Raw genomic sequence first — 26,543 nt, 5'->3', positions numbered from 1 at the left:
TATCCAATTTCCAACCATAGCCAAAATTTCACTGCCATTCTCCACTTTTTACCATAGATCATCGGCATCGAAAATCACCCAAAATCTACTCACCAAATCCTCTTAGCCTCCTCTACACTACTATCATTTAGTTTTTTCAAAAATTCTCTTGTTTATTCTATATCTACGAGCAAAACTGGCACCTTCTTACATTTATTTCCTTTGTTCCAACATCCTGAGCTCTTGTTACGTTAATTCTCTTTTCACGGCCTTCATTTCTATTGTTTTGCTTTTCTCAAAGCTCATTACCCTCCATAAGCTACCATACATCCACACCCCATGCCACCGCCACCACCACCACCATCGTTGACAATGGCTTCTTTGTTTTCCTTTTCCCTTCCCATCAAATGGTCTAAAAATAAAAACTTTCCAAATACTTAAATGTCCTTTTAATCCAAAACGAAAATCATAAACATCTTATTTTCTCTTTTTTTTCTTTCTTTCTTTATCAGATTTGTTTGGTGTATGGTTGTTTGAGTTGTGTTTATAGATGTTGTGAGATTGTTGTGGGATGGCTATGTGTGTGTGTGTGAGTTTGGGATTGGATTTGATGAGTTTCTTATTATTTGGTGGCAAGGATAATTGGTTGTCCTGTTAAAATTGTGGTCGTGTACACATGTGTACGTGAATGTGTATGGGTCTTTTGTAATATTAAGTGTTAATGTCATAAATAGCTCTTATGCTACAATGAAATGTTTAATTTGATATTTAAATTTTAAAAATTTTTAATATATTATCAGAACTATAAATCTATTTATTAATATGGTACTTTTAAGATTGTTTGTCCATTACATGTTATCATTTGAAGCTAGCTATGCATATTAGAGTTAAGTACCACATTGTTAACATATTCATAGTTTTAAGTACCACATTAAGCATTTCATTATAATTTTAAAGTCATTTATGACATTAACTCTAATATTAATAATGATTAAGAATAAAATAATAATTTCATAATATTAGATGTGTTAAAAAATTAAAGGATAGTTCTAGAATAGATTATTTGTTTCATTTGATTCTAGTTGGTTGTAGGGATATAATTTGTTTGCTTGATTTTCTTTCATGCATCTATTATTATATAATTTTCTCTTTTTTTTTGGGTTATTTGTATGTTTTATTTCGCACCCTTTCCCCCATTTTACTATAACTAATGCTTGTCATGCATGTGTAATTTTATATATGTTTAAAAAATATAAAAAATATAAATTAATCAAAAGTTATCAAAATCAAAATTATATAAAAACTTATCAAAATCATATAAAAATTTATTAAAATTGTAGCCAAGAGTACTAAGATTCTATCAAATATTACTAAAATTTTATCATTGATCACAAACATTATATCATAAGTTATCAAAATTATATTAAAAGTTACTAAAATTATATTAATAAGTTATTATCACAATTTTATAAAAAGTTTCAAAATTGTGTCCATGATTAGTAAAATTATATTATATATTACCAAAATAATATAAAAGTTTACTAAAATTTTTTCAAAGATTATCAAACTTATAACAATGGTTATCAAATTATGTCAAAGGTATTTAAAATAAAAATTATATAAAAGGTTATCAAATTATATTAAAGGTTATCAAAATTAAAATTTTATTAAAAGTTATCAAAATTATATCAAAACTTACCAAAATTGTATCCAATGTCACCAAAATTATATCATAAGTTTTCTCGATTGGATTAAAAATTACCCTAATTATATTATGATTACAAAAACTTTTGTCAAAACTTACTAAAATAGTATCAATGGTTATTAAAATTATATCATAAATTACTAAAATAATATCAAAATTTATCGAAATTATATAATAAATTACCAAACTTTTATTATAATAAAACCTACTTAATATATTCAACAATTTTATTTAAGGAAATTTTTATAATTTAATTATATTAATCTTATAATTTTTGCTTTTTAATATGTGTTATTTCTTTTTTAACTTTAATTAATGTTAAACTCCAATAAAATTACATTTTACTTTTACAAACGAATTAAAGAAAAATTACATTCAATATTTAATTTCAACAATATACCTAACTCAAAACTTGACTTAACTTGCCCAATTGCCACTTCTAAATCGATGCTTATTTCTTTTTTCTTATACACACAAAAAAGATCTTTTTATATTTTATTAGCTGTTGTTATTAACAAAATTTGTTTAAGTTTTCTTGGATAATTTTTTCTAAACATTTATGGAACCTACATTAAAACAAATTTGAATGAAAATTCAAAAAAGGAGATATTAAAATTGAGAAATAAAAACTCCCTTAAATATTGTAATCATTAATTTTAATCCACCACAATAATAATATCAAAATTCTAATCAATTGCAATAGCCAAATAAAAAAAAAAAAAAACCAATTGAAAGTAATATCATGAAACATAATAAATAACTTTCTTAATGGTCCAACCCCTAAACCAACTCTAATCTATTTAATCAACCATCAAGTTGTCCATTTTCATGGATGCTAATGACTTTTCAACGAAAGTCTAGTTTTCATATAAAATAAAGACTACTTAAATAATTTAATTAATAAAATTTTAATAATGATTAAATTATATATATTAAAATAATCCAACCATTATGCTTTGCTAATATTATCAAGGAAAATAAAATATAACATGAAATTGACTACAGTACAATAAACAAATTAAGATGAGACAAAGAGTTTTTATATTTTTCATAAAAAATAATGTAGCCAAAACAAAAAAGCTAGTTTATGTTAATGCATGTAACCCACAGTTGTTAGTTATCTTGATCGATGAACATAGATATCTAATACTTTTTCTACCAAGAACAGGATACGATTGCTACGGACTACAAGTAAAGAGTTATCTGGGGCCAATGTTAGAAATTTCTTACATGTTTACTTTTCATGCTTATTATAATGACATATATACACAATTGCATCAATTTTCATGCTAGAAAATTGCTTTGTAAGAAATTTATATTCCTAATCAAACGAAATAAAATTTTTTACCTTCAATATTCTATAAAAATGAAACTACTAATAAATTCAAAATAAAATTCCTAATAGCATTAATTATTTCACTTTCTTTATTGAAATGTATTGAAGTGTTTCTCTCTTAATTTCTTGATATTCAAAATACACATTCTTAAGTTTGCTTGTAGGTGTATTGGGCTATTTTCTGAGACAAACATAACTATTTCAAACCCTGCAAGTTATCATGTTATCCTCCTCCTTAAATATCTTCTACTAGGGTTCTAGAGTTACCAAGGAAGTTTGCTTCTTGCTATCTGCCAGCCATTTTTTTCTTCACTGTTTTTTCTTCCCTGTTGGAGGTCTTGCAGAAGTATCAGACTACTAAGGGGGTTCAAATTAGCAGGTAATTTTCAATTCAGTTATTTCCAATTTCCTATGATGTTGACTTTACAATGATTGTATTTTAACTTTAGTAAAAACATTGTTCAGATGATTTTATATGGTCTTGTTTTGAACATGAATATTTGGTCAAGCAAGATGAACAATTGTGATTCGACTTAGCTTTAATTATAAAAGTAGTACTGGGTATTGCTGAAAATCAACAAAAAGTTTAATTTATTGATGTTCAAAATTGATTTTATTAAGTTTGTTTGTAGGTGTATTACGCTAGTTTTTGAGATAAACGGAACTATTTGAAATCCTGCAAGTTATCGTGTTATCTTCCTCCTACTCCATGTTGGCTCCATCTTCTTCATCATCTTCTTCCATTTATCCATGGAAATACGATATTTTCTTGAGTTTTAGGGGTGAAGATAGCCGGAAGAGCTTCACGGACCATCTATATGTTGCTTTAAAACAGTCCGGAATCAACACTTTCAGGGATGATAACAACCTTAAAAGAGGCGAGGACATCGCACCCGAGCTCTTGAAAGCAATTGGAGAATCATGGGGTTCAATAATCGTTTTTTCAAAAGGATATGCTCTTTCAAGTTGGTGTTTAGATGAGCTTGCCGAGATTGTGAAACAGAGGGAGGAAAGGGGACATCAAGTTTTTCCAATTTTCTATGATGTTGAAGTCTCCGATTTAAGACATCAAAGACAGAGGGTTCAAGAAGCCTTTGACATGCATGAAAAGAGATATAAGGAGAACAAAGATAAGACGCAAAGGTGGCGAGATGCTTTATCCCAAGTGGCTAATATCAGTGGATGGATTTTGAAAGATCAGTAAGTTATAGCTTCATTTTTTTATCTTTTGGAAGTTTAAACTCAAGACGTTCAATCCTTGACTTGACTCCAGTAATACTAAACTAACAGTTAATAGGTAGTTATAACTCTTTCTTTCTTTACTAGAGTTCAATTTTTTTCTTTTTTGTAATTTATCAAATAAAAAATATATGTCGACAAATCTTTAGATTTAATAAAAATATAGATTTTAATTGATCGCTTATTTGATATCATTGTCATTTTCAGTTTCACTAAGCTATATTTTTTTTATAACTATAAATGTTTGTTTTCTTTTTTGCAGGCATGAATCGAAATTCATTGAAACTATTGTTAAAGAGATATCAGCAAAATTATCTCAAACATGTTCACAATTGAAAGAGTTGCATTCCAAACTCAATATAAGACAAGATGATGCCGAAAGAACTGTAAGTCATTTTACAAAGACTATACATTTGATTATTATTATTTTTTTAAAAGAAAAATTACTATATCTAGTCAGTATGCCCATGAAAAATTAGTTAATAGCTAAATTTTATTATATATGACATTAGTTTGTAAATTCAATAAATTAGGATTAGACCATATGTTAAAATTACCATATTAATTTAATGGGACCTAATTCATAATATTAATGTGAAGTCACCCATTTTTATTATGACAATTTTCGTAATATCATATAGTTTAATTTATTTTTTCTCAACCAAAAAGTTTTTTGAATAAAATGATAGATACTACTTTCTTACTATGAACTTTTTTTTATGGAATTTTAGTAGATAAATAAATCCAATATGTTACTATATACCAAGAGTGGCTCTTTTAAAAATCTAAAAAGAAATTTAAATTCTTACTTATTTAGTTAGACGTGCACTTGTTTTAAAGTCAAAAGTATTTTATTTTAAATATTCTTAAATATATTTTTAAAATAAAAATATGTTATTTATTAATAAAAATAATATAATGAATCGGACAAAATCTAGGGTCTAAAAACTTAAGCCCAAGCTTATGATACCGGCTTGGTCGGGTAGCCCAATTATTGAATTCTTCTAATACCCCATATGTAATGTAATTATGACTAGCGAATATGGGCTACCTTTTATTCCTTTTTTTAGTATGATTTGCACAATTATACTTCACACAAAACAGTATTGAATTTTGGATTTTTTTTTTTCCGTTTAGGGGCCTCTAAAATACTAACGCTAATTTACTAGGGATAGAAAATTATTGATTCTTTTATTAAATAAACATGTCTTAGATTCACACCCTTAATAGTCAACTTGTCTGATTAAATTAAATTATCGTCTTTAATTGGCCAATAAAATTTTAAATATGCTCCTTTGGAAATTTACTGCGTCTATTTATATGGTTGTAAAATTCATCAATTTGGTTTGTGATAGACACATTTATTGTTATGTATGTAGGGACTTGAAGCAGTGGATTTTTTTCACAAAAAGATGGATGAAGATACATCGTTATCCTGTAATAGCTCGTCTGCGGAGGAAGATCTAACTGAAAACGCGGAGATTCGTCATGTCGAAAGTGAGGGTGAAATCATCCCTCCAAATTCTGAAGCTTCACTTGAGATTGGGGAGAAACAAATCAATCAACATGGAGTTGCATCTTGTCATAGCCCGTCTCCCTGCATCTTTAGAACTCCTTACCCTGAATTACGTTTCCAGACTTATCCTGAATTATATTTCCAGAAGCCTAATATGGTTTCTATTGGCCCTTATCACAGGGGTGAAAACCTTCCACTCGAAAATAACAAGTACTTCTTCCTTGAGAAATTTATATCTCGGACAAGAAACCAAGGCAAAGATTTACGCTTCTGTGTCCAGTATATGATGACACTGGAACGGTGTACGAGAAGATGTTACTCCGAGGATTTGTCAATGTCCAGTCTCGATTTCGTTGAAATGATGTTAGTTGACGCTTGCTTCATACTGGAGGTCCTACGCCATTTTGGTAGGAGTGAAGAATCTGAAGATGGGTTTTTCCCCATTGAGCCATGGAAGATCCCCATTTTGGTTCTAGACTTGCTCATGTTAGAGAATCAAATTCCTTTCTTTGTTTTAGAGAAGTTGTTTGATTTATCGGAGAGCGGAGAAGGGACAGCAACACTTTCTGTAACCACTATGGCCTTGAATTTTATCGGTCTAGCCTTCCCTGGATCCATGGATTTCAGCTGCAAGTCCAACCATTTGGAAGCCAACCATCTGCTTGACTTGTTTCTTGAGTCTATCCGCCCATTAAACAGATCCACCATCTCAAATTCACTCCATTTGAAAACAATGGTCATTCCAAAGTCAGTTCGCTCATTTCTCAAGAAAATCAATCCGAAAAACCAAGCAGGTCTCTCAAAAATAGGTCAGGATATCCTTTTAGAAACCCCTGCGACCGTTCCAAAGCCAAAGGAATCCGAATCATCAATCTCAATGGGAGTCAAACCTGAACAACAATGTGATCCTGCACCTCCAGTTCACTTAATGAGAAGTGCAATGGAACTACGGTCATCAGGTATAAAGTTCAGGCGGAGAAGAGCTAATAGGTTCACAGATATCAATTTCAAGAATGGAGTACTTGAAATCCCACCTGTGATCATCAATGACCTCTTTCTCGCAATGCTTATTAACTGCATGGCCTTGGAACATTGTTCTGCGCAGCGGTCCAAAGATTTGACTGCTTATGTCTCATTCATGAGTAGTCTCGTTACACATTCTACCGATGCAGAGTTGCTAAGTTCAAATGGAATTATCTCAAGATTTTCCTACGATGACAAAACAGTGGCAGAGTCTTTCCATTCGTTAGCGGTAGAAACTTTTAATCTGGACATTCAAGATTCCTATCTTTCCAAGACATTGAAGGAAACAGAACGCTACTATACTATTTGGAAAGGAAACATGCGTTGGTGGCGTTGTTTTCGTAGATATTTTGGGATTGCTTTATTCTGCATCACAAACTTCATGTTTGCTTTCAACCGCTTGACATCGGGCCTTAATTGGATGCTCCATTTATTAAAAGAAATTAAATTTCTAGTGCACAGCCCCCTGGACTTGGGCCTTAATTTTATGCTCCATTTAGTAAAAAAAATTAAATTTCTGGGGCACAGCTGCCTGGTCTTGGACCTGAGCGACATTTTGGTTTTTTGTTTCGTCTATCTGATCGTTGTTATTATGATCCTCATGCGTCCAAAGCATGGCTCCAACATTGTTGATGATTGTGAAATTCCTGCTCTTTCAACACTTACAGATGTCGGACATTCACTCGATATAAGTGAAAAGTCAGTGGACGACAGTACTGGAGTCTCATGTTCTTATGAGACAGCAATGGATAACGGCAAGGACATAGAACCAGACCAAGACAAGAGCCATGAGGTTCTGGAAGCCGAGCAGGTAAACATTTTATAGTAACTGCATAGTAAATAATAGAAAATTAAGTAATAAATAAAAAATAATATAGTAGTAATTGTAAAATAACATATTAATAAATTATTGAAACTTAATAGTAATAAATTACTAATAATTTAATTATAAATCATTAATAATTTTAAAGTAAATTATCAATAAATTATAGTAAATAAATTATAATTTTATAATAAATTATCTGTAATTTAGTACTAAATTATCATTAATTTAATAGATAATTTAGTAGTAAATCATTGATAACATAATAGCAAATCAATGACAATTTAATTATCAATTATTGAAATTTTTTAATATTTGAAATTGTCATCAATTGAACTTTGATTACTAGCAAAAATAAAACTAGAACTTTCATCTTAGGAGGCTAAGATAAATCTATAATAAACATATTCAATAAAATAATTTAGTGAAAATTTTCTAAATTTGAATGAAATAAAAATGTTATTATATAAAAAGAAAATATCTTATATTAGAATGGAACATATGCTTTGTTGTAAGAATCAATTGTTAAAAATATAATGACGTAAATTTTATCAATAATTACCAAAAGAATATCATATATTACTAGAATTATATAAAATGTTACCAAAATTACATCAAGAGGTTACAAAAATTTTATAAAAAATTATCAAAATTATATCAATGTTTAAAAAATTTATATCATAAGTTACTAAACTAATATTGAATGTTATCAAAATTATATCCAAAGTTATCAAAATTTTATCAAAGGATATAAGACTTTTAACCAAGGTTACCAAAATATATCAAATGTTATTAAAATCAAAATTATATCAAAAGTTATAAATTTTACTTATATCAAAATTATATCAAACTTAAACTGTTAACATTTCTTATTGTTATTATTATTATTATTTTGAATGTACTAAAAACTTATTTATTGCATTGAATTTTAGGAAATAAAAATTATACGTGAATTATGCACTTGTAAAAAACTAGTATATGTATAAATAAATATATATTACATCATCACATGCTTTCCATGGTTTCAATAAGCCCGTGATATTAAGATCAAGCATTATTAGATAAAAGGCTATAGAATTTTAGCAAAATGCTTGGCCATCGTTATAAAATCTAAATCTTAATTTTGAAAAGTTTGGATTATAAGTCAGAAATCCATGAAAACCTGCCTTATCATGAGCATTATATCTGCCCACCTTTTACGCAAATAATCAACCTTTACTTCCCATGTTCTGTTAATTTTTCCTGCTTGTCATGATTGTTTTCTCTTCTCTGTTTGATTAATGCTACTCCTTTTCTTCTATTACTGATACTGGTTTTCTACAAATATTGTTTAATATTTACATTTTAATTTGGTTATTTTTCTGGCTCGATAGTAATGTAAATATTATGATCAAGCTATCATAAGGATGTTAATGGCTAAGGTAACGGTAGGATAGATCATTCCTCATCCCCATATCTGAATTTTTATATTATACTCATATCCGTACTCATATTCAACATATATTTTAAATTTATCTCCATCCTTATTCCTATAGTTATTTAATGGGTATGGTTAATCTTCATACCCGTAACCTTTTTAAAAAATAAAAAATAAAATTTATTTTTTAATATTTTTTACTTTTATCTTGTATATTTAGATTTCTTATTAACATATATTTTTTTAATAAAATATATTAATTCTAATTAATCTAAAATAATCATTTATATTATTTAATAAAAAATATCTATTTACTAAACATATATAAATATATACAAGGTACAGAACGTACAGGTATTATATTACCCGTCTCCATCCTCATAACCTATAAAAATTTAAAATCATTCTCATTTGCATCTTTATACCCACGATATAATATCCATCCCCATCTCCATTCAAATAAAAAATGGGATTCCCTCTTGCGTATGAATAAAATTGATATCCTTAAGCTATCAGTTAAAAAGCAAGCTTAGCAATGTGATGAAATTAATCACTTTGGCTTAAGTAATAATAATAGTATTGCGTTGAAAATATATATGTATTGAAGAGATTATTGGATTTTAAGGCCAAGGCTTTAAGAGTAGGACCCATAGATTGATAGAGTTCAAGTGAAAATTAATATGTAAAAAAAAATATTAAAAATGTTGTTTATAATTCAAATTTAATCAGTATTTATTCACGGTAAAAATTCTGTTAATATTTTTACTAAAAATGTCTATCTAAAAATATATATCAAAATTTATTAAAATTTTTTTAAAATTTGTACTTTTGATCTATGTAATGAAATCTTTCAATTTATTGATTTTGATTTTAGTTTTTATTTAATCGTTTTTAGTGACGAACTTCACAAACTTCATTTAAGGAACTTCATTTAAGTCTTTCCCACTAAATACTAATGCTAATTTACAAAGGCATAGAAAAGTAATGTCTCTCTTGTTAAACAATAAATTTCTATTCACATCTTAGAGCCAACTTGTCTAATTAAAATATGCAGCTTAAAAATTTACTGCATCTATTTATGTGGTTATAAAGTCCATCTTATGATATATAAAATTGTTGTTATGTACGCAGGGACTTGCATCTACAACAACTTTAGTCGGTGATGCTGCAAAGATTTGCATGGAAGAAATTTGGGCATATTTGATGGATGATGGTGTCTCAAAGATTGGAGTTTGGGGAATGGCAGGCGTGGGTAGAACAGCTATCATAAAGAAAGTAAACAACCAACTATTAGAGGAGACTGAAAGGTTCAACATCGTGATATGGATCACTATATCAAAGGAGATGAACATCTCTAAAGTGCAGAAGAGCATTGCAGATGCTATGAAAGTAGACCTTCCTAAAGCTGAAGATGAAGCAATAAGAGCAAGGTTCATATACGAAAAGTTGTCTAAAAAAGGCAAGTATGTGTTAATCTTGGATGATCTATGGGACAAACTTTCACTTGAAGAAGTAGGCATCCCCGAGCCTTCTAATGGGAGTAAACTAGTGGTAACAACCCGGTTATTAGATGTGTGTCGCTATTTGGGTTGTCGAGTAGTTAGAATGCCTACTCTTTCAAAACCAGATGCTTTGAGATTGTTCTTGAAGAAAGTAGGTCAAGATGTTTTCAACCATCCGGATCTGTTACCCATTGTGGAATCTGTTGCTGCAGAATACGATGCCAAAAGAACTGTAAGTCATTTTACAAAGATCATACATTTGATTATTATTTTTATTTTAAAAATTACTACATCTAGTTAGTATGGTTATCCGTCAATGAAAAATAAGTTGCTAGCTAAATCTTATTACATATGACATTAGGTTGTAAATTCAATAAATTAAGATTAGATCATATTTTAAAATTACCATGTTAATTTAATGGGACCAAACTCATATTATTAATGTAAATTCACCCAATTTTTGTTATGACAAATTTTTATAATATATTGTATTTTAATTTACTTTTTCTCAACCAAAAAGTTTTTTTTTTTTTTTAAGAAAATGATCGATACTAGTTTCTTACTGTGAACTTTTCTGTTATGGAATTTTGGTAGATAAATAAATTCAATATTTTACTACATGCTAAGAATGGCTCTTTTAAAAATCTAGAAAGAACATATACAGTTAGACGTGCACATAGGCTAATCCTAACTATTTTAAAGTCAAAAGTATATTTTTAAAATAAAAATATTATTTATTTATAAATACTATAATTAATCGGACAAAACCTAGGGCTTAAAAACTTAAGCCCAAGTTTATGCTACACACTTGGACAGGTGGTCCAATTATTGAACGCTTTTAATATGCCTTAAAGTAATCTAATTATTACTATTAGACTAGCGAATATGGCCTGCATTTTGTGCTCTTTGTTTAATATGATTTGTACAGTTACACTTCACACAAAACAGTTTTCAATAATTTTGGATTGATTTCTTCTGGTTAGGGGCCTCTAAAATATTAAAGCTAATTTACTAGGGATATAAAATTAACGGTTCTTTCATTACAGCAAAATGACGTATTAGCGACAGTTTTGTAACGATCTTTCACTTACAAACGTCGCTAACTTTCGTGTTCTTATAAAACTTTAGGCGTTTATTATCCAAATGCCACTAAATATTCAAATAGTGGCATTTATACATATAAACATCATTAAAGATAAAAATTAACGGCATTTATCAACTAAAATACCTTGAATAATCCTATATGCTAAAATTGGAGTGATTATTGAAGGTGTTTTCGAAAAAAAACACCTTAAATAATCTGCTCATAAAAAAAATAATTATTAAAGGCGTTTTCTGTCAGAAAAGCCTTCAATAATTCTCCTAAAAAATTTGTAGAGGATTATTGAAGTTGTTTTTTTATCAAAAATACATTCAATAAATCTCCTTGTCAATTAATTTATGAAAAATAGAGTAACATTGATGGTTAGAGTATACGGTTGTTAATTATAAGATCATAGGTTTAATCCTTTCCTTCAACATTTTTTGAATTTTTTAAAAGATTATTAAAGGCGTTTCTGGCTAGAAACGCCTTCAATAATCCCTCAAAAAACGTAAGAGATCAAATCTACAATCTTATGATTAACAATCATATGCTTTAACCGATAACACTACTCTATTTTTGATAAATTTATTGACTAAAAAATGTATTGAAGGCGTTTTTGGTCAAAAACGCCTTTAATAATCCTCTACAATTTTTTAGCGAAATTATTAAAAGCATTTTTTGCTTAAAACGCCTTCAATAATCTCTTATAAAAAATTAAAAATGATTGCTAAAAGCATTTTTTACAAAAAACGCCTTCAATAATCCCCTCTAAAAAAATTAGAGGGGATTATTGAAAGTGTTTTTGGCAAAAAAAACATCATCAATAATCTCTTTTAAAAAATTGAAGGATTATTGAAGCCATTTTTTGTCAAAAACACCTTCAATAAAGATTCTTATCAATAAATTTGTGAAAAATGGAGTAGCATTGATGGTTAAAGCATACGATTGTTAATTATAAGGTCATAAGTTTAATATTTCTCTTCAACATTTTTTGAACTTTTCAAGGGATTATTAAAGGCGTTTTTGGTCAAAAACGCCTTCCATAATCCCTCAAAAAATCTAAAAGATGTTGAAATAAAGAATCGAACCTACAACCTTATGATTAACAATCATATGCTCTAATCAACAACGTTACTCTATTTTTGACAGATTTATTGATAAGAAAATTTATTGAATGCGTTTTTGTCCAAAAACACCTTTAATAATCCTTTACAATTTTTTAGTGAAATTATTGAAGGCGTTTTTAGCAAAAAACACTTTTAATAATCATCTTTAGTTTTTATGAGCAGATTATTCAATGTATTTTTTGCTTGAAATGCCTTCAATAATTTCTTATAAAAAAATTAAAAGGGATTATTAAAGGTATTTTTTTACAGAAAAAGCTTTCAATAATCCCCTTCAAAAAATTAGAGAAGATTATTAAAGGTGTTTTTTACCTTCAATAATTTTCTCATATAAAATGAAGGGAATTATTGAAAGCGTTTTTGGTCAAAAAATGCCTTCAGTAGTCCCCTCAAAAAAATTGAAAAGGGAGAATTATTGAAGGCTTTTTTTTTTCAAAAAATGCCTTCAATAATCCTATTTCCATATAGTGACATTTTTTTAAAGTAAACGCTACTATCATGACGAAATAGCGTGGCTAAAATTTTTTTTCAAAATTGAAACCCCCTCTTTCTCCTCTATAATTTCTTTTATTTCTCTAACTTTTTTTTTTGGAAGAGAATAGTGAGAAAGAAAATTCAAATCAAGAAGATTGACAACATAGCAACGAGGCAAGTGACTTTTTCAAAAAGGAGATAAGAACTTTTCAAAAAAGCTCATGAGCTTTCTACTTTTTGCGATGCTGAGATAGCTCTTCTAGTCTTTTCAGCCACTGAAAAGCTCTTTGAGTACTCAGCACAAGGTTGCTCTCACTTATCGCATATTTATATGTGAATGCTTTGCCTTGATTTTTACTTTATCTTTGCTGGTTTAATATAGAAATCTTTGCTTGTTGTTTGATTTAATGTGTTAAATGTGCTTGGGTGAGTGTGAGAGGAAGCAAGAAACATAATTGTTTTGAAAAAAGATCTTTTGAATCAAGAGAACTATATAAAAGTATAAATTCATTATAATGTACTTGAATCTTGTATTCTATTACAAAAAGAACTTTTTTTAATAATTTGTCAAAAGCTGAAAGGTTTTGAGGTGAGAGGCCATGGTTTTACATGAATGTCTGTATGATATTTGTTGATGCTTGTTCATACTTTTCTGAACCTTGTTCAAGCCATATTTTATGAGTAATCAGCTGTCTTATAAGAAGTTTACACTTTCCATATATCTTTGGTGGTGCAACTTAGAGTACAACATTGATATTTTACCTTTCATTTTTCTTGTTAGAATTTGGTCTACTGTCATTTCAGTTTTCTTAATTGAATCTTGTTATAATTTTAGGTTTCCTACACTCTTTTTCAATGTTCTTTAAGGTTTTCATAATGAAATTTACAAATTCTCATGATTTCCTTTTCAAATTCTGTAAATTTCACATTGAACTCAAATCTGATTTCAAAACTACGCACCTGACCTATCTTCAATCTTTTGACCAAAACTCAGTGAATTCTAGCTTGATTTACTTCAAATTTTTTTCCTAGATTCATAGTTCATAAGATTATAATCCAGTAAAAATTCAGTCCCAAATTCCATTTGTACAAGTACAGTTAATTCTTCAAATTTAAGGGTGAATGCAGAAGGCAGAAACAATCCATGCATGAGAACTTGATGAATAATGATCCTCTCTCCTTCTAGGTGTTCAATTTGATTCTCTCATATTTTACATTCTTAGTTTTACATGTTTACTTGTTATTTTTTAATTTATTGCATTTATTTTCATGAATTCATTTAGTGTTTGAATAGATTTAATTGTTAATACACTGTTTTTCTCTGTTTTCAATATCACTTGAGTTGCTAGTTCATTAAGCTAGTTTTTCTCTATTTTGCTGCCATTTTCTTGTTGAATTTGTAGCAAACTTGATTGATGAATTGTTTCTTAGCTCATTTCAAGTTCATTTTCATTATAACCATCTAGACCTAATTTTATCTTTCATAAACTCAGTGAGTTTCGGTTGAATTTCACTTTATATTTTAGTTGTTTCTAGTTAATTCTTGTATTTTCTTGCACTTTTTGTTCTTCAAATCAATTTTCCTTTTGGTTCCTTAATTGATCTTTTCAATTCCAATTTATGATCACTTGTTTTAGCATCAATTAGGTGTAGATCAATGAGATCTTGTATATCTTCCTTGATTTTATCTTCCATTACAAATTTTATGCTACATTTTATAGCTTACCCAATGACATTTTTCAATCAGGATGGAACATAAAGTTGTGAAGAAGATAAATGAAATGTACTATGATGCAATTCTAACAACACATTTTGAGGTTCCTGGAGAAATGTTCTCTTTAGCAATGGAAGCCAAGAGGAGGAATAGGCATTGTAGGCTCCACTCAAAGCAAGTGCGACTCCTATGGAGTCCATTGATGAGCAAGAGGAAAACAAATGCAAAGTGGCATGTTATTACATATATTAAACTTTGTGTTACATGCATATTGGAACAAATTATGTATTTAGATATTTACATATTTATAATATTTAGTTTATGAATTTAAATTCATTTTTATTTCTTTTAACAATTTTTATTTAATTATAATAATAAATATTAAAAGAAAATTAAAAAAAATAAAATTTTTGATTTAGTAGCATTTGTGTTTAAAAATGCTATTAAATGTTGAATTTAGTGACGTTTGTATTAAAAAACAGTGTTAAATTTAGTGGCGTTTGTATCAAAAAACGTCGCTAAATTTAGTGGCATTTATATTAAAAAACACTGTTAAATTTAGTGACGTTTGTGCTTAAAAACATCGTTAAAATAGCAGCATTTTTTTAAAAGCAGTGCTATTTACCACGACACATGAATAGGCGGCACTCTGCGTGGCATTTTTTTGCAAATGCCGCAACCTTATAGTTGCGTTAATAAACGCCACTAAACGGTAAAAAAAAAAAAGCCGCTAAAAACCAAAACTCCTGTAGTGAATCAACATTTTTAGGGATGATAACAACCTTGAAAGAGGGGAGGACATCCGACCCAAGCTCTTGAAAGCAATCAGAAAATCATGGGATTCAATAATCGTTTTTTCAAAAGGATATGCTTTTTCAAGTTGGTGTTTAGATGAGCTTGCCGAGATTGTGAAACAGAGGCAGGAAAGGGGACATCAAGTTTTTCCAATTTTCTATGATGTTGAAGTCTCTGATTTAAGATATCAAAAAGAGAGGGTTCAAGAAGCCTTTGACATGCATGAAAAGAAATATAAGGACAACAAAGAGAAGACCCAAAGGTGGCGAGATGCCTTATCCCAAGTGGCTAATATTAGTGGATGGCCTTTAAAAGATCAGTAAGTTATAACTCCTTTTTTTGTCTTTTGGGAGTTCAAACTCAAGACCTTCAATCCTCGACCAACCTATAGTAACACTAAATTAACAGTGCATTGGTAGTTATAACTCTTTCTTTCTTTACTAAAGTTTAATTTTTTTTTTTGTAATTTATCAAATAAAAAATGTGTCAACAAATCTTTAGGTTTAATAGAGATATAGATTTTAATTGATCACTTATTTGATATCATTGTCATTTTCAGTTCCACTAAGCAATTTTTTTTTTAACTATAAATGTTTGTTTTCATTTTTGTAGGGATGAATCGAACTTCATTGAAGACATTGTTAAAGAGATATCAGCAAAATTATCTCAAACATATTCACAATTAAAAGAGCTGCATTCCAAAATCAATATAGGGCAAGATGATGTCCGTATTGTAGGAGTTTGTGGTACAGGTGGAATAGGTAAAACAACTCTTGCAAGAGTTGTTTATGCCCAAATGTCCCCTCATTTTGAAGCTAAAAGCTTTCTTGCTGATGTTGGGGAAGTTTTAAGAAAAGAAGGACTTATTTCTTTAAGAAAAAAAACTTCTTTCTCAAATTTTACAGAAAGAAAATTTCATTTTTGATAAAGGAAATGACATTATAAGTCAAAAACTACCTTACAAAAAGGTTCCTATGGTTATCGATGGTGCGGATGACATATAACAGTTAAATTGCTTGGTTGAAAGGAGAGAGTGCTTTGATGTAGGGAGTAGAATCATCATAACAACAGAAGATGAACATTTGTTACAATCTTTCGGGGTGGATGATTTGTACAAGCTTACAACATTGGATGCTAGAAGAGAGGTAAGTCATTTTACAAAGACCATACATTTGATTATTATTATTATTATTATTAAAAAATTACTAAATCTAGTCATTATGGTTATCCGCCCATGAAAAATGAGTTGCTAGCTAAATCTTATTATATATGACATTAGGTTATAAATTCAATAAATTAGTATTAGACCATATTTTAAAATTACCATGTTAGTTCAATGGTACTTAATTTATGTTATTAATTTGAAGTCACCCATTTTTATCATGACAAATTTTCATAATATATTGCATTTTAATTTATTTTTTATCAACCAAAATTTTTTTTTTTAATAAAATGATCGATACTAGTTTTTTACTATGAACTTTTTTTGATGGAATTTTAGTAGATAAATAAATCCAATATGTTAGTATATACTAAGAATGACTCTTTTAAAAATCTAAAAAAATAAAATAAAATTCTTACATATACATTTAGACGTGCACATAAGCTAATCCTTCCTATTTTAAAGTCAAAAGTATTTTAATTTTAATATTGTTAAATATATTTTTAAAATAAAATTTTGCTATTAATAAAATAATATAATTAATCGGACAAAACCTAGGGCCTAGAAACTTAAGCCCTACCCAACAGGCTTGGACAGGTAGCCCAATTATTGAACACTTCTAATATACCTCATGTAATCTAATTATGATATTAGACTAGCGAAAATGCCTACCTTTTATTCTTTGTTTAATATGATTTGTATAATTACACTTCACACAGAACAGTTTTTAATTTTGGATTCATTTCTTCCATTTAGGGGCCTTAATTTTACAGTACTTGACAATCACTTGCCTTAGTTTTGTGTAATCTGCTTACTGTTTCTTATTCTGGAGAGCTGATGGTTTTGGTGATATAAGTTAAAGAAATGGCAATTACGCTGGAAAAGGCCAAAAAAAAAAAAAAATCAAGAGCTAGATTGTAACAGATTGGAAGAAGAAAACAGTTAGAAATGTTTATACCAAAAATAATTTGATTGTCAAAATTTGGATTGTAGCAATTATATATCCACAATAATCTACAATCTCAAAGGCTTTTAAAGACACCATCTCTAGAGATGACAAAGACCAAAAAAGGAGGTGATGGGAAAGAGAGCAGGGGGAAGCTTCCTTTCCTTTACTTTTGTTCAGTCTTAGAAATAGACTTTCAGAAAATAGAGTCGATATAAACCATGAAGATCAGATGTAAACTTAGAATACATCTCGTATGAGTGAATGATTGTTGAATCTTGAAAGTAAAATTTATCATCCAATCGGAATTTTATTGCTTGATTTTTCGAAAAATATTGATTAGTGCATTTCATAAATATACCTTTAACTGCAACATGTAGAAAGAACACGTCGTCATCCGCTTTTTTTTTAATATGTTGTTTCTTAAGTTGATCACCGAACATAAATATCTAATACTATTTCTACTAAGAAAACGACACAAGAGCTAATCTCCGTCCAATGCTAGAAAATTGCTTACATGTTTTCTAAAGGGGAAAAAACGGTTTTGTGGCCAAATTATTATTATTATTATTATTTGGTTACATCAGGAGGGCAAAGCCCTAATAAAAGTAAGGAGAATGGGAGATTCGAAACCGGACCTTTGATGTTCCCTCAAATGCTTTTAGCCACTAGGCCAAAGGCTTGGGGACAATGGCCAAATTATTGTTTGTCAACTGTGTGCTTCTTTTATATGATAAATCTGTTTACCTGAGTTCTTTTAGAGATTGTATATACCTGAACATAGCATTCTGATGTACATATTGGGTGTTTTGTAGGTACTTGATCAGAATTTAACGATCCTGAAGAAAAAATTGGAGGAACTAAATGGCCTGAAGGAGGACAATGAATCAATAAAGAGTGTCCAGCTGCAACCGAGAAAGAAACTCAAGAAAGAAGTTGAGATTTGGTTTCGAAATGTTGAAAGGATTAATGGTGAAATACTGAATCTTGAAAATGAAGTTAGTGGAAACAATGTTCCCCCGCATGTATTCCTTGGAGAAACCGTTTTAGAAAAGATACAAGAAGTTGAAGGACTTCATCAAAAAGGGAAGAATTTTGATGGTTTTGTGATTGACGAGCCTCAGTGGATTGGACAAGTTTTGTCAACAACAAACTTAATTGGTGATGTTGCAAAAGAAGTTATGAAAGAAATTTGGGCATATTTGATGGAAGATGGTGTTTCAAAGATTGGAGTTTAGGGAATGGGAGGTGTAGGTTAAACAACTGTCATGAAGCTCATAAACAACCAACTTTTAAAAGAGACTGAAAAGTTCAACAAGGTGATATGGATCACTGTATCAAAGGAGTTGAACATCTCTAAATTACAGGACGGTATTGCGCATGCTGTGGATGTAGACCGTTCTAAAGCTGAAGATGAAGCAATAAGAGCAGGATTCATTTACGAACTGTTGTCTCGAAAACGCAAGAATGTGTTAATCTTGGATGATCTATGGGACAAACTTTCTCTTGAGGAAGTAGGCATCCCCGAGCCTTCTAATGGGAGTAAACTAGTGGTAACAACCCGGTCAATAGGGGTGTGTCACTATTTGGGTTGTCGAGTAGTTAGAATGTCTACTCTTTCAAAATCAGATGCTTGGAGATTGTTCTCAGAGAAAGTAGGTCAAGGTGTTTTGAACCATCTGGATCTGTTACCCATTGTGGAATCTGTTGCTGAAGAATGTGATGGTTTGCCCTTAGCTATTGTTACAATAGCAAGCAGCATGAAGGGTGTACGGGACATTCATGAGTGGAGGAATGTACTCCATGCATTAAATAGTCATGTAGAAAGTGCGAGAGGATGGAAGGGAGGGTGTTTCAACAGCTTCAATTCAGTTATGATCGTTTACAAAATGAAAAATTGAAGCATTGTTTCCTCTGTTGTGCATTATATCCTGAAGATTGGGAAATAGGCACAGATGAGCTAATAGATCTATGGGTTGCAGAGGGCCTTGTGGAAGAAATGGATAGCATGCAGAAAGAGGTTGACAAGGGGCATGCCATATTGAATAAACTAAAAAACAGTTGCTTGATTGAAAACGGTACTCTAGATCATACTGTGAAGCTGCATGACATTGTGAGGGACATGGCGTTGCGAATCACAAGTGCAAGACCACGATTCTTGGTGAGAGCTGGATTGGAATTGAAAGAGGTACCAAATGTGCAAGAATGGAATGAAGATTTGGATAAGGTATCATTGATGCAGAATTGGGAATTACAAATTCCATCCCAAATGCCACCACCAAGGTGTCAAAAGCTCACAACCTTATTGTTGTCCAATTGCGATATAAAGAGTATTCAGAGTGTTTCTTTGAGCAAATGCATAGACTCAAGATTCTTGATCTTTCCAAAAATTATAGGATTGAGAGTTTGCCAAATTCCATCTCTAATTTGGAATCTCTCACTACATTGTTGCTTGGTGCGTGTCATGGTTTACGGAAGGTGCCATCTTTTTCAAAACTTCAAGCTTTAAAGAAATTGGTCCTTCAGAGGATCTCCCTCATGGGTTGAAAAGGCTGGTAAATCTCAAATATCTTGATTTGTCTTATGCGAGTATAACATCTCACTTCACTTCAGCACTTAAAAATATGGCCTTCTGAACCTCTTGAAGTGGATGATGACACATTCGTGAGAGGAGAGGAAATATGTGGATTAAGGAAGTTGGAATTCTTTCAAGGGAGTTTTTATGACTGGAACGAGTGGAACAATTATATCAAAGCTTTGCATGCTCCAACAAAAGGGCCTCGTCAATACTTCATTTCTGTAGGTGGACCACTATGGTTTCACCTTCCATCGAAGCCAAAAGAGTAATTGAATTTCTTAGTTGTAACATCTGCACAGATGATATTAAGGTCCTATCTGATGTTGAGCGTTTGGAAATTAGGAAGTGCATTGTCGATTTGTGAGAGGAAGAGGCATTTTCCTCGCGGTTTGTCTTACCGCCACACAACGTTTTTTCCTTTCTTTCTACGATTAGCATATCTCATTGTCAAAATATAAAGAAGTTGTTCTCGTCCGATTGGGTCTTACAGAACGTCCAAATTTTGAATTACTTATGGGTTGAATATTGCGAGGATATGGAAGAAATAATAGCACCAGAATCAGAATCGGAGCAAGAAGGAATAAGTGCCATCAATTTTACTCTTCCCAAATTAAGTTCATTGCACTTGACAAGCCTACCAGAATTGAAGAGCATTTGTAGTGCAAATGGAGTAATGGTTTGTGATTCTATTGAGTATATTTCTATATATAATTGTCCAAAATTGAAGAGGATACCTCTGAATCTTCCCCTGCATGACGATGGCCAACCATCTCGCCCCCCTTCTCTTAGAGAAATTGAAATTGTTCCAAAGCAGCAGTGGGAACTGATTGAGTGGGACCAGCCAAATGCCAAGTCTCTATTGAAGCCTTACCTTGAGTATGGCCTGACCATAATGGTAGCTTATTTCTAACACTTTCTTCCCTTCTGTCTTCTTCATCTCTCTCCATTTTCACTTTCTTAAATATTAATATCATGCCAGGCCTTTCCAGTTTTCCTAGAGATCTTAGCACGTCAAGGATTATTTGACGGTAGTCGGCAGTAGCTCACACTTTGATGTTCGGAACTCCCTTGATGCATGTTCTTTTTAAGTCTCTGTTTCTATCCTTCTTGTTGACGTTTTAGAGGTTTCTGAGAATTTAGGTAAGCATGAACAATTTCGGTCAAACTCTTTGATTGGTTGATTCTTGTGGTAACGTCAAATATTAATTTTCCGCTTTTGTGTGGATCAATGATGAATTTGTTCCAAAGAGTTCATATAATTATTGTGTCAGAGTCTGGTTTGATGTATTTTCTTGGTGTTGTTATGATTATGGTGATGGCTAACATTGGGGGTCTTCAACCTCTTGTCAATGCTATGATTCCAACTCTTGGTATGGCCAGAAATTTTCAATTTCATATGGAATCATTTTGGTCAGAAAATTGAATTTGAATATCACCCATGTTACAATTTCATGAACAGGATATTACGGTAACCCTGCAAAAAAATTGATTGCATCACAAAGCTATCCTCTGTCTAGATTTTTAAGCTAATTGGTCTTGAAGAGCTCACTAATTGGTCTCCTTCTCTGTTTGCCTTTATTGGTTGTTATCGTTCCCTAAGTAGATCACATCAAACAATTCTTGTTCTTATAAAAGTTGTACGGGTACTTTCATAAATAGCTCCCTTAATATTTTCGTCATCTGTTTGGATTGAATTCTATTCTGAACCATCTTTGATAAAAGAATTTTTTTCTCAGAAAATTATTCATCAAGCTTTGTACGGAATTCCTTATAATGCTTTTTTTTTTTATGGCCTATTTCATGACATGCCTATCACTCCAGCCTTTTAGTTAGAAGCACAAGGGAAGTAAGCTGTTGGATTAAATGGTACAAGTTTACAGTTACAAGTCCTTCATTTCATCATTTGTGTATCACTCAATCTAATTTATTTCTTACCATTTTTTCCCTTTCCTATATATTAATTTCAAGCTTTGCTGTCTGTCTTTCCCTAGATGCTGTACCAGGTGAAAGATAATTTGTCACCAACTTAATGCCTTTGAAAAATAGAAGGAAATGGTGGCTTCTCACGTTCTCAATTGTAACCATTTGCTACACTCCCCTAAATTCCCTGTCAAGTCAGAATGGCTGATGAAGACCCCGGTGATTGTTTCTTTGGTTGTTTTGGAAGCAAGACCAATTCAAGCTGTAGAATAGGTGGCTTAAGCATACTTGTAAGTCCTTTATCTTTAATCCCTCCTTGCCTAGTTTTCTTTTTCATTTATATTTTTTATTCTTATAATTGATGCCTTTTCTGGTCTTATCTTTTCCTAGATACCATATCACCTCAACATATTGTTCCAAAATTTTAAGACCGCGGCTATGAAGACTAAAAAGGAAATTGCTCACTCTGGGTTGAAGAAGAATTGTAAATTTCACTCCTCTGCAGAACATTAGGGTTCTTCTTAATTTTCTTAAATCATCTTCACCAACTGTGGTATTGCTTAGGTTTCCTAGTGTAATATTTGCTGGCTCCGTACTTTGTGTCTATCTATTTTGTACTTTGTTTCTTGTCTGTTAATAGAAACATGTCAAGAATTTCTCTCCGTATTAATCATTGAAAACATGCCAGATTCTGTTACCCTTAATTCTGCTGGAAAGTTGTTGACTGTATTTCCTTTGCTCAAAATTTTTGAAGTACATATATTTCATTTCGTGTAAAGCTTATATTTTCATTAAGGGGAGCAATATACATGTTTTCTGGTCTTGGATATTGAGATCCCGTCAGAAGGCTGGCTATATAGCCAATGTTAGTTAAGTCAGCAAAGTATAGGAGGAAGAAGGTAGGTAGGAGGAAATAGAGAGGGCGTGTGTAAGGTTTAGAATGTGTTACCTGTGGCTTGATCTTACCTCTTATATCTTTTACATGTTTGGCATGGCCAGTTGAGTTGTTTGGTGTCAACTAGGTAACGAACCGGTTAGAGTGATCACCATCTTGGCAGTCAACCGATGCTGTCCAATGAAGAAAATTTGCTAATATATTGGGTGTTATCCACCCCCCGCCCCCTACACTTCAATTTGCTTTAATTTTTCTTCCTGACAATTCCCATGAAGTTGACTGGTATAAATAAAGGTCAAGACAAAGCATTCTAATGCCATATATTGGGAGTTATGCAGGGACTTTACTGGACAAGTAGGAAAAGTTTTTGAAGCTGGAAAAACTATATGGGGTTTTATAGGAAAGCACTGGAAATTCCCTACAGCCCTTGATCAGAATGTAAATAATCTGAAGAGAAAAAGAGCAACTAAATGGTCACAAAGAAGAAACGGCATCAAGAATTAAAACCGAGCTGCTTCCAAGAAAGAAAGTTAAGAAAGAAGTTAAACTATGGTCGGAAAATGTTGAAAGTGTAAATGGTGAAATACAGAACCTAGAATCAGAAGCACTTGGACTAGCAGCTTTTAATGTTTGTAAGGAGATAGAAGAAGTTGAACAACTTCTTGAAAAGGGTAGATTTTCTGATGGTTTGATTGTTGATGATCCTTTGCGGATTGGACAAGTGTTGCCGATACCAAGTTTAGTTGGTGAAACAGCAGCACTTAAAAGGAATGAAATTTTGGGATACCTGATGAATAAGAGGTTCAAAGGATCGGAATTTATGGAATGCCAGGAGTTGGGAAAACAAACGTCATCAAGCTTGCCAACAATGAATCTTAAAAGATGCAAACCATTTTAATATTGTTGTATATAGATCACTGTATCAAGGAAATGTTGGGTCATTGAACTACAGAATAATATTGCACAGAGACCTAATGCCGTTATTTCAGAAGATGAAGATGAAACAATAAGAGCAGGGATGTTATCTGAAATATTGGCTCAAAAGGGCAGGTATGTGTTAATCTTAGATGATGTGTTGGACAGTTTTTCTCTAGAGGAAGTTGGAATTCCTGAGCCTACTGCAAGTAATGGGAGTAAATTAGTTCTAACATCCCGATAATTGGATGTATGTCGATGCATGGATTGTCAAGTAATAAAACCGCATACTGGAGCAGACGCGTGGACATTGTTTTTGGATAAGGTTGGCCAAAATCTAATGAGTTTTACAGTTTTAGTGCCATTTGCAAGATCCATTGCTGAGCGTTGTGCTGGTTTGCCATTGGCAATAATCACAATTGCCAGCAGCATGAGAGGTGAATATAGCCTTCCTATATGGAGGAATGCCTTGGAGGAATTGAAAAGGAATGTACAGGCTGTCATAGATGTGGATGTTAAAGGCATGGTATATCAGCAATTGAGATTCAGCTACGATCGTCTGAACGATCCCAAAATTCAGAATTGTTTCCTCACTACTGCATCATATCATGAAGATTCAGGAATCCAGGAGTAGCTGATAAGGGATTGGATTAGAAAGGGATTAATAGATGATATGGGTAACATGCAAGCAAACATAGACGGGCCAGGCTATCCTAAGAAAATTTATTGACATTTACTTGTTAGAAAATGTTGGAAATGGAAGAGTCAAAATGCATGATCTTGTAAGAGATATGGCAGTACTTATCACCCAGGAGCTCTATTTATTATAAACCAACATTTCAATGAGAGCCAGAAGAACAAGGAGTAGGTGCCAGTACAGTCAAAAGTGAAGACAAACTAGTCTTTCTCTGAATTGTAACTCTATTAATCAGAAGTTTTTCGCTGAATTCACTGTTTAACTTCATTACATGAAACTTTTTCCCCTTTGGACTAGCAATCTGAACTTAGTGTTCTACAGAAACTGGTTTCTACAGAAAATCAACATTGAAAACTTCATTTTTCCACACACAAAAAAGAAAAAACAACCAAATACTAGAATATGTACCTAGAAATGATACCATGTACAATCAGTTATGAACAAATTAGAATTAAACCAATTTGAACTTTGTTGGGCTATTTTTTTTGACAGGATGAAATGAAGACATCAAAGTGTTGTTTGGTCTTTTGCACATGTAATATAGTAGACATAAAGCCTATCATCTGAACTTGCTTGGTCCACATCCCTGACAACGGAATCGACAATAATTAAATCATTATAGCAATAGTATTACTATCGTTTCACACATTTTACTGCTATTAGAACACTTATCTCAATGGAATCTCAACATTTCGGTTTTTTTTTTCCACACTTACAATTTGCAAGAAAACTCCGTTTGTGTGTTGCCACACTGTCAGTCCCAAGCCCAAATAAAGGAGGAGGGTTGCGATTAGAAGTGTAAATGATGCATTATTCTCACCAGCTATTCGAATTCGATTCGAATAAAATTCGAATTCAGCTCGGTTATTATCAAGTCAAGCTTGAGCTTGAGTAGTTCGACTTATCAATTAAGTCGAGTTCGAGCATTCTTATACCCGACTCGGATAACTCACGAGCTTAATCAAATTGTTATATTTTAGTATATTTTAATTATTTTAATTAATAAAATATCTCAAACTCGAGCTCGATCACAAAAAATTAAGTTTTTGTCGAATATAAAAATCGAGCTTATTTTTATATTTTAATTGAGCTCAATCAAGCAAGCTCGAGTAGCTCAATTTCTAATTCGAGTTGAGCTCAAGCTAAAAAAAATAAAACTAAATCAAATTTGAGTCGAGTTTTGAACCTCGAATTTTAAGTCGATAAGTTGATAGCCAATATAAAACATAGTCAAACCATGATGAAAGACTAAAACAAGAATTCCCATTGGGTCGTTGCTTCCTAGCAACGTGCTACATCGAAGCCCGAATTTAATGTTAAACATGCAAAGGTTGCTAGGTCATCACTCGAAAGCAATGCGCCGCATCATCACCCAGGTGCAGTGTCAAATAGCCAAAGGTTCACTTGTTTTGGTGGACAAATAAGGTTAAATTATGCTCAACTACTTGGAATATATGATCATTAACTTGTAAGCTTGTAGAGATAGGAGATGCAATGACTAGAAAATGAATTAATATTATGTATCTTCAAGAAACTAAGTCGGTAGGAGAAAAGGCTAGAGAGATAGAAATATGGGGCTCTAAGCTTTGGTACATAGGGAAGGAAAAGCGTAGAAATGGAGTGGGATAATTGTTGATAACAATTTGAGGGATGATGTGGCTGAGGTTACAAAAAAGAGAGATAGAATTTGACTTGTTAA

General features: G+C 31.3%; 2 protein-coding genes and 2 pseudogenes across 2 annotated transcripts; all 4 read left to right on the top strand.

Moving 5' to 3' along the window:
* The first annotated feature begins 3,729 nt into the window (after positions 1-3,729).
* On the top strand, positions 3,730-4,224 carry LOC111275813 (disease resistance protein RPV1 pseudogene; annotated as a pseudogene).
* A 1,415-nt stretch (positions 4,225-5,639) lies between these two features.
* Positions 5,640-7,642, top strand: LOC111275812 (UPF0481 protein At3g47200-like). The gene has a single exon (XM_089754708.1). The coding sequence runs from the start codon at positions 5,672-5,674 to the stop codon at positions 7,622-7,624; it is 1,953 nt and encodes a 650-aa protein (XP_089610834.1). The 5' UTR covers positions 5,640-5,671; the 3' UTR covers positions 7,625-7,642.
* An 11,048-nt stretch (positions 7,643-18,690) lies between these two features.
* LOC149511688 (putative disease resistance protein At3g15700) lies at positions 18,691-23,521 on the top strand. Its single transcript, XM_089754499.1, has 3 exons — positions 18,691-21,557; positions 22,409-22,627; positions 22,728-23,521. Exon 1 carries the CDS (start codon positions 19,108-19,110, stop codon positions 19,738-19,740), a length of 633 nt encoding a protein of 210 aa, XP_089610625.1. The 5' UTR covers positions 18,691-19,107; the 3' UTR covers positions 19,741-21,557; positions 22,409-22,627; positions 22,728-23,521.
* On the top strand, positions 23,521-24,977 carry LOC149511687 (disease resistance protein UNI-like; annotated as a pseudogene).
* Positions 24,978-26,543: the final 1,566 nt, after the last annotated feature.

This window comes from Durio zibethinus, chromosome 25, assembly GCF_047325235.1.
Source record: "Durio zibethinus cultivar Kanyao isolate XHJ-2024 chromosome 25, ASM4732523v1, whole genome shotgun sequence".
Classification (NCBI taxonomy): domain Eukaryota; kingdom Viridiplantae; phylum Streptophyta; class Magnoliopsida; order Malvales; family Malvaceae; genus Durio; species Durio zibethinus.
Note: the sequence above shows the minus strand (reverse complement) of the source record. Positions and strands in the feature narration are given on the sequence as shown.

What these genes read in the sequence shown, in the direction of transcription:
- LOC111275812 (XM_089754708.1), top strand. Translation starts at nt 5,672, where the DNA reads ATGGATGAAGATACATCGTTATCCTGTAATAGCTCGTCTGCGGAGGAA.
- LOC149511688 (XM_089754499.1), top strand. Translation starts at nt 19,108, where the DNA reads ATGAAGCTCATAAACAACCAACTTTTAAAAGAGACTGAAAAGTTCAAC.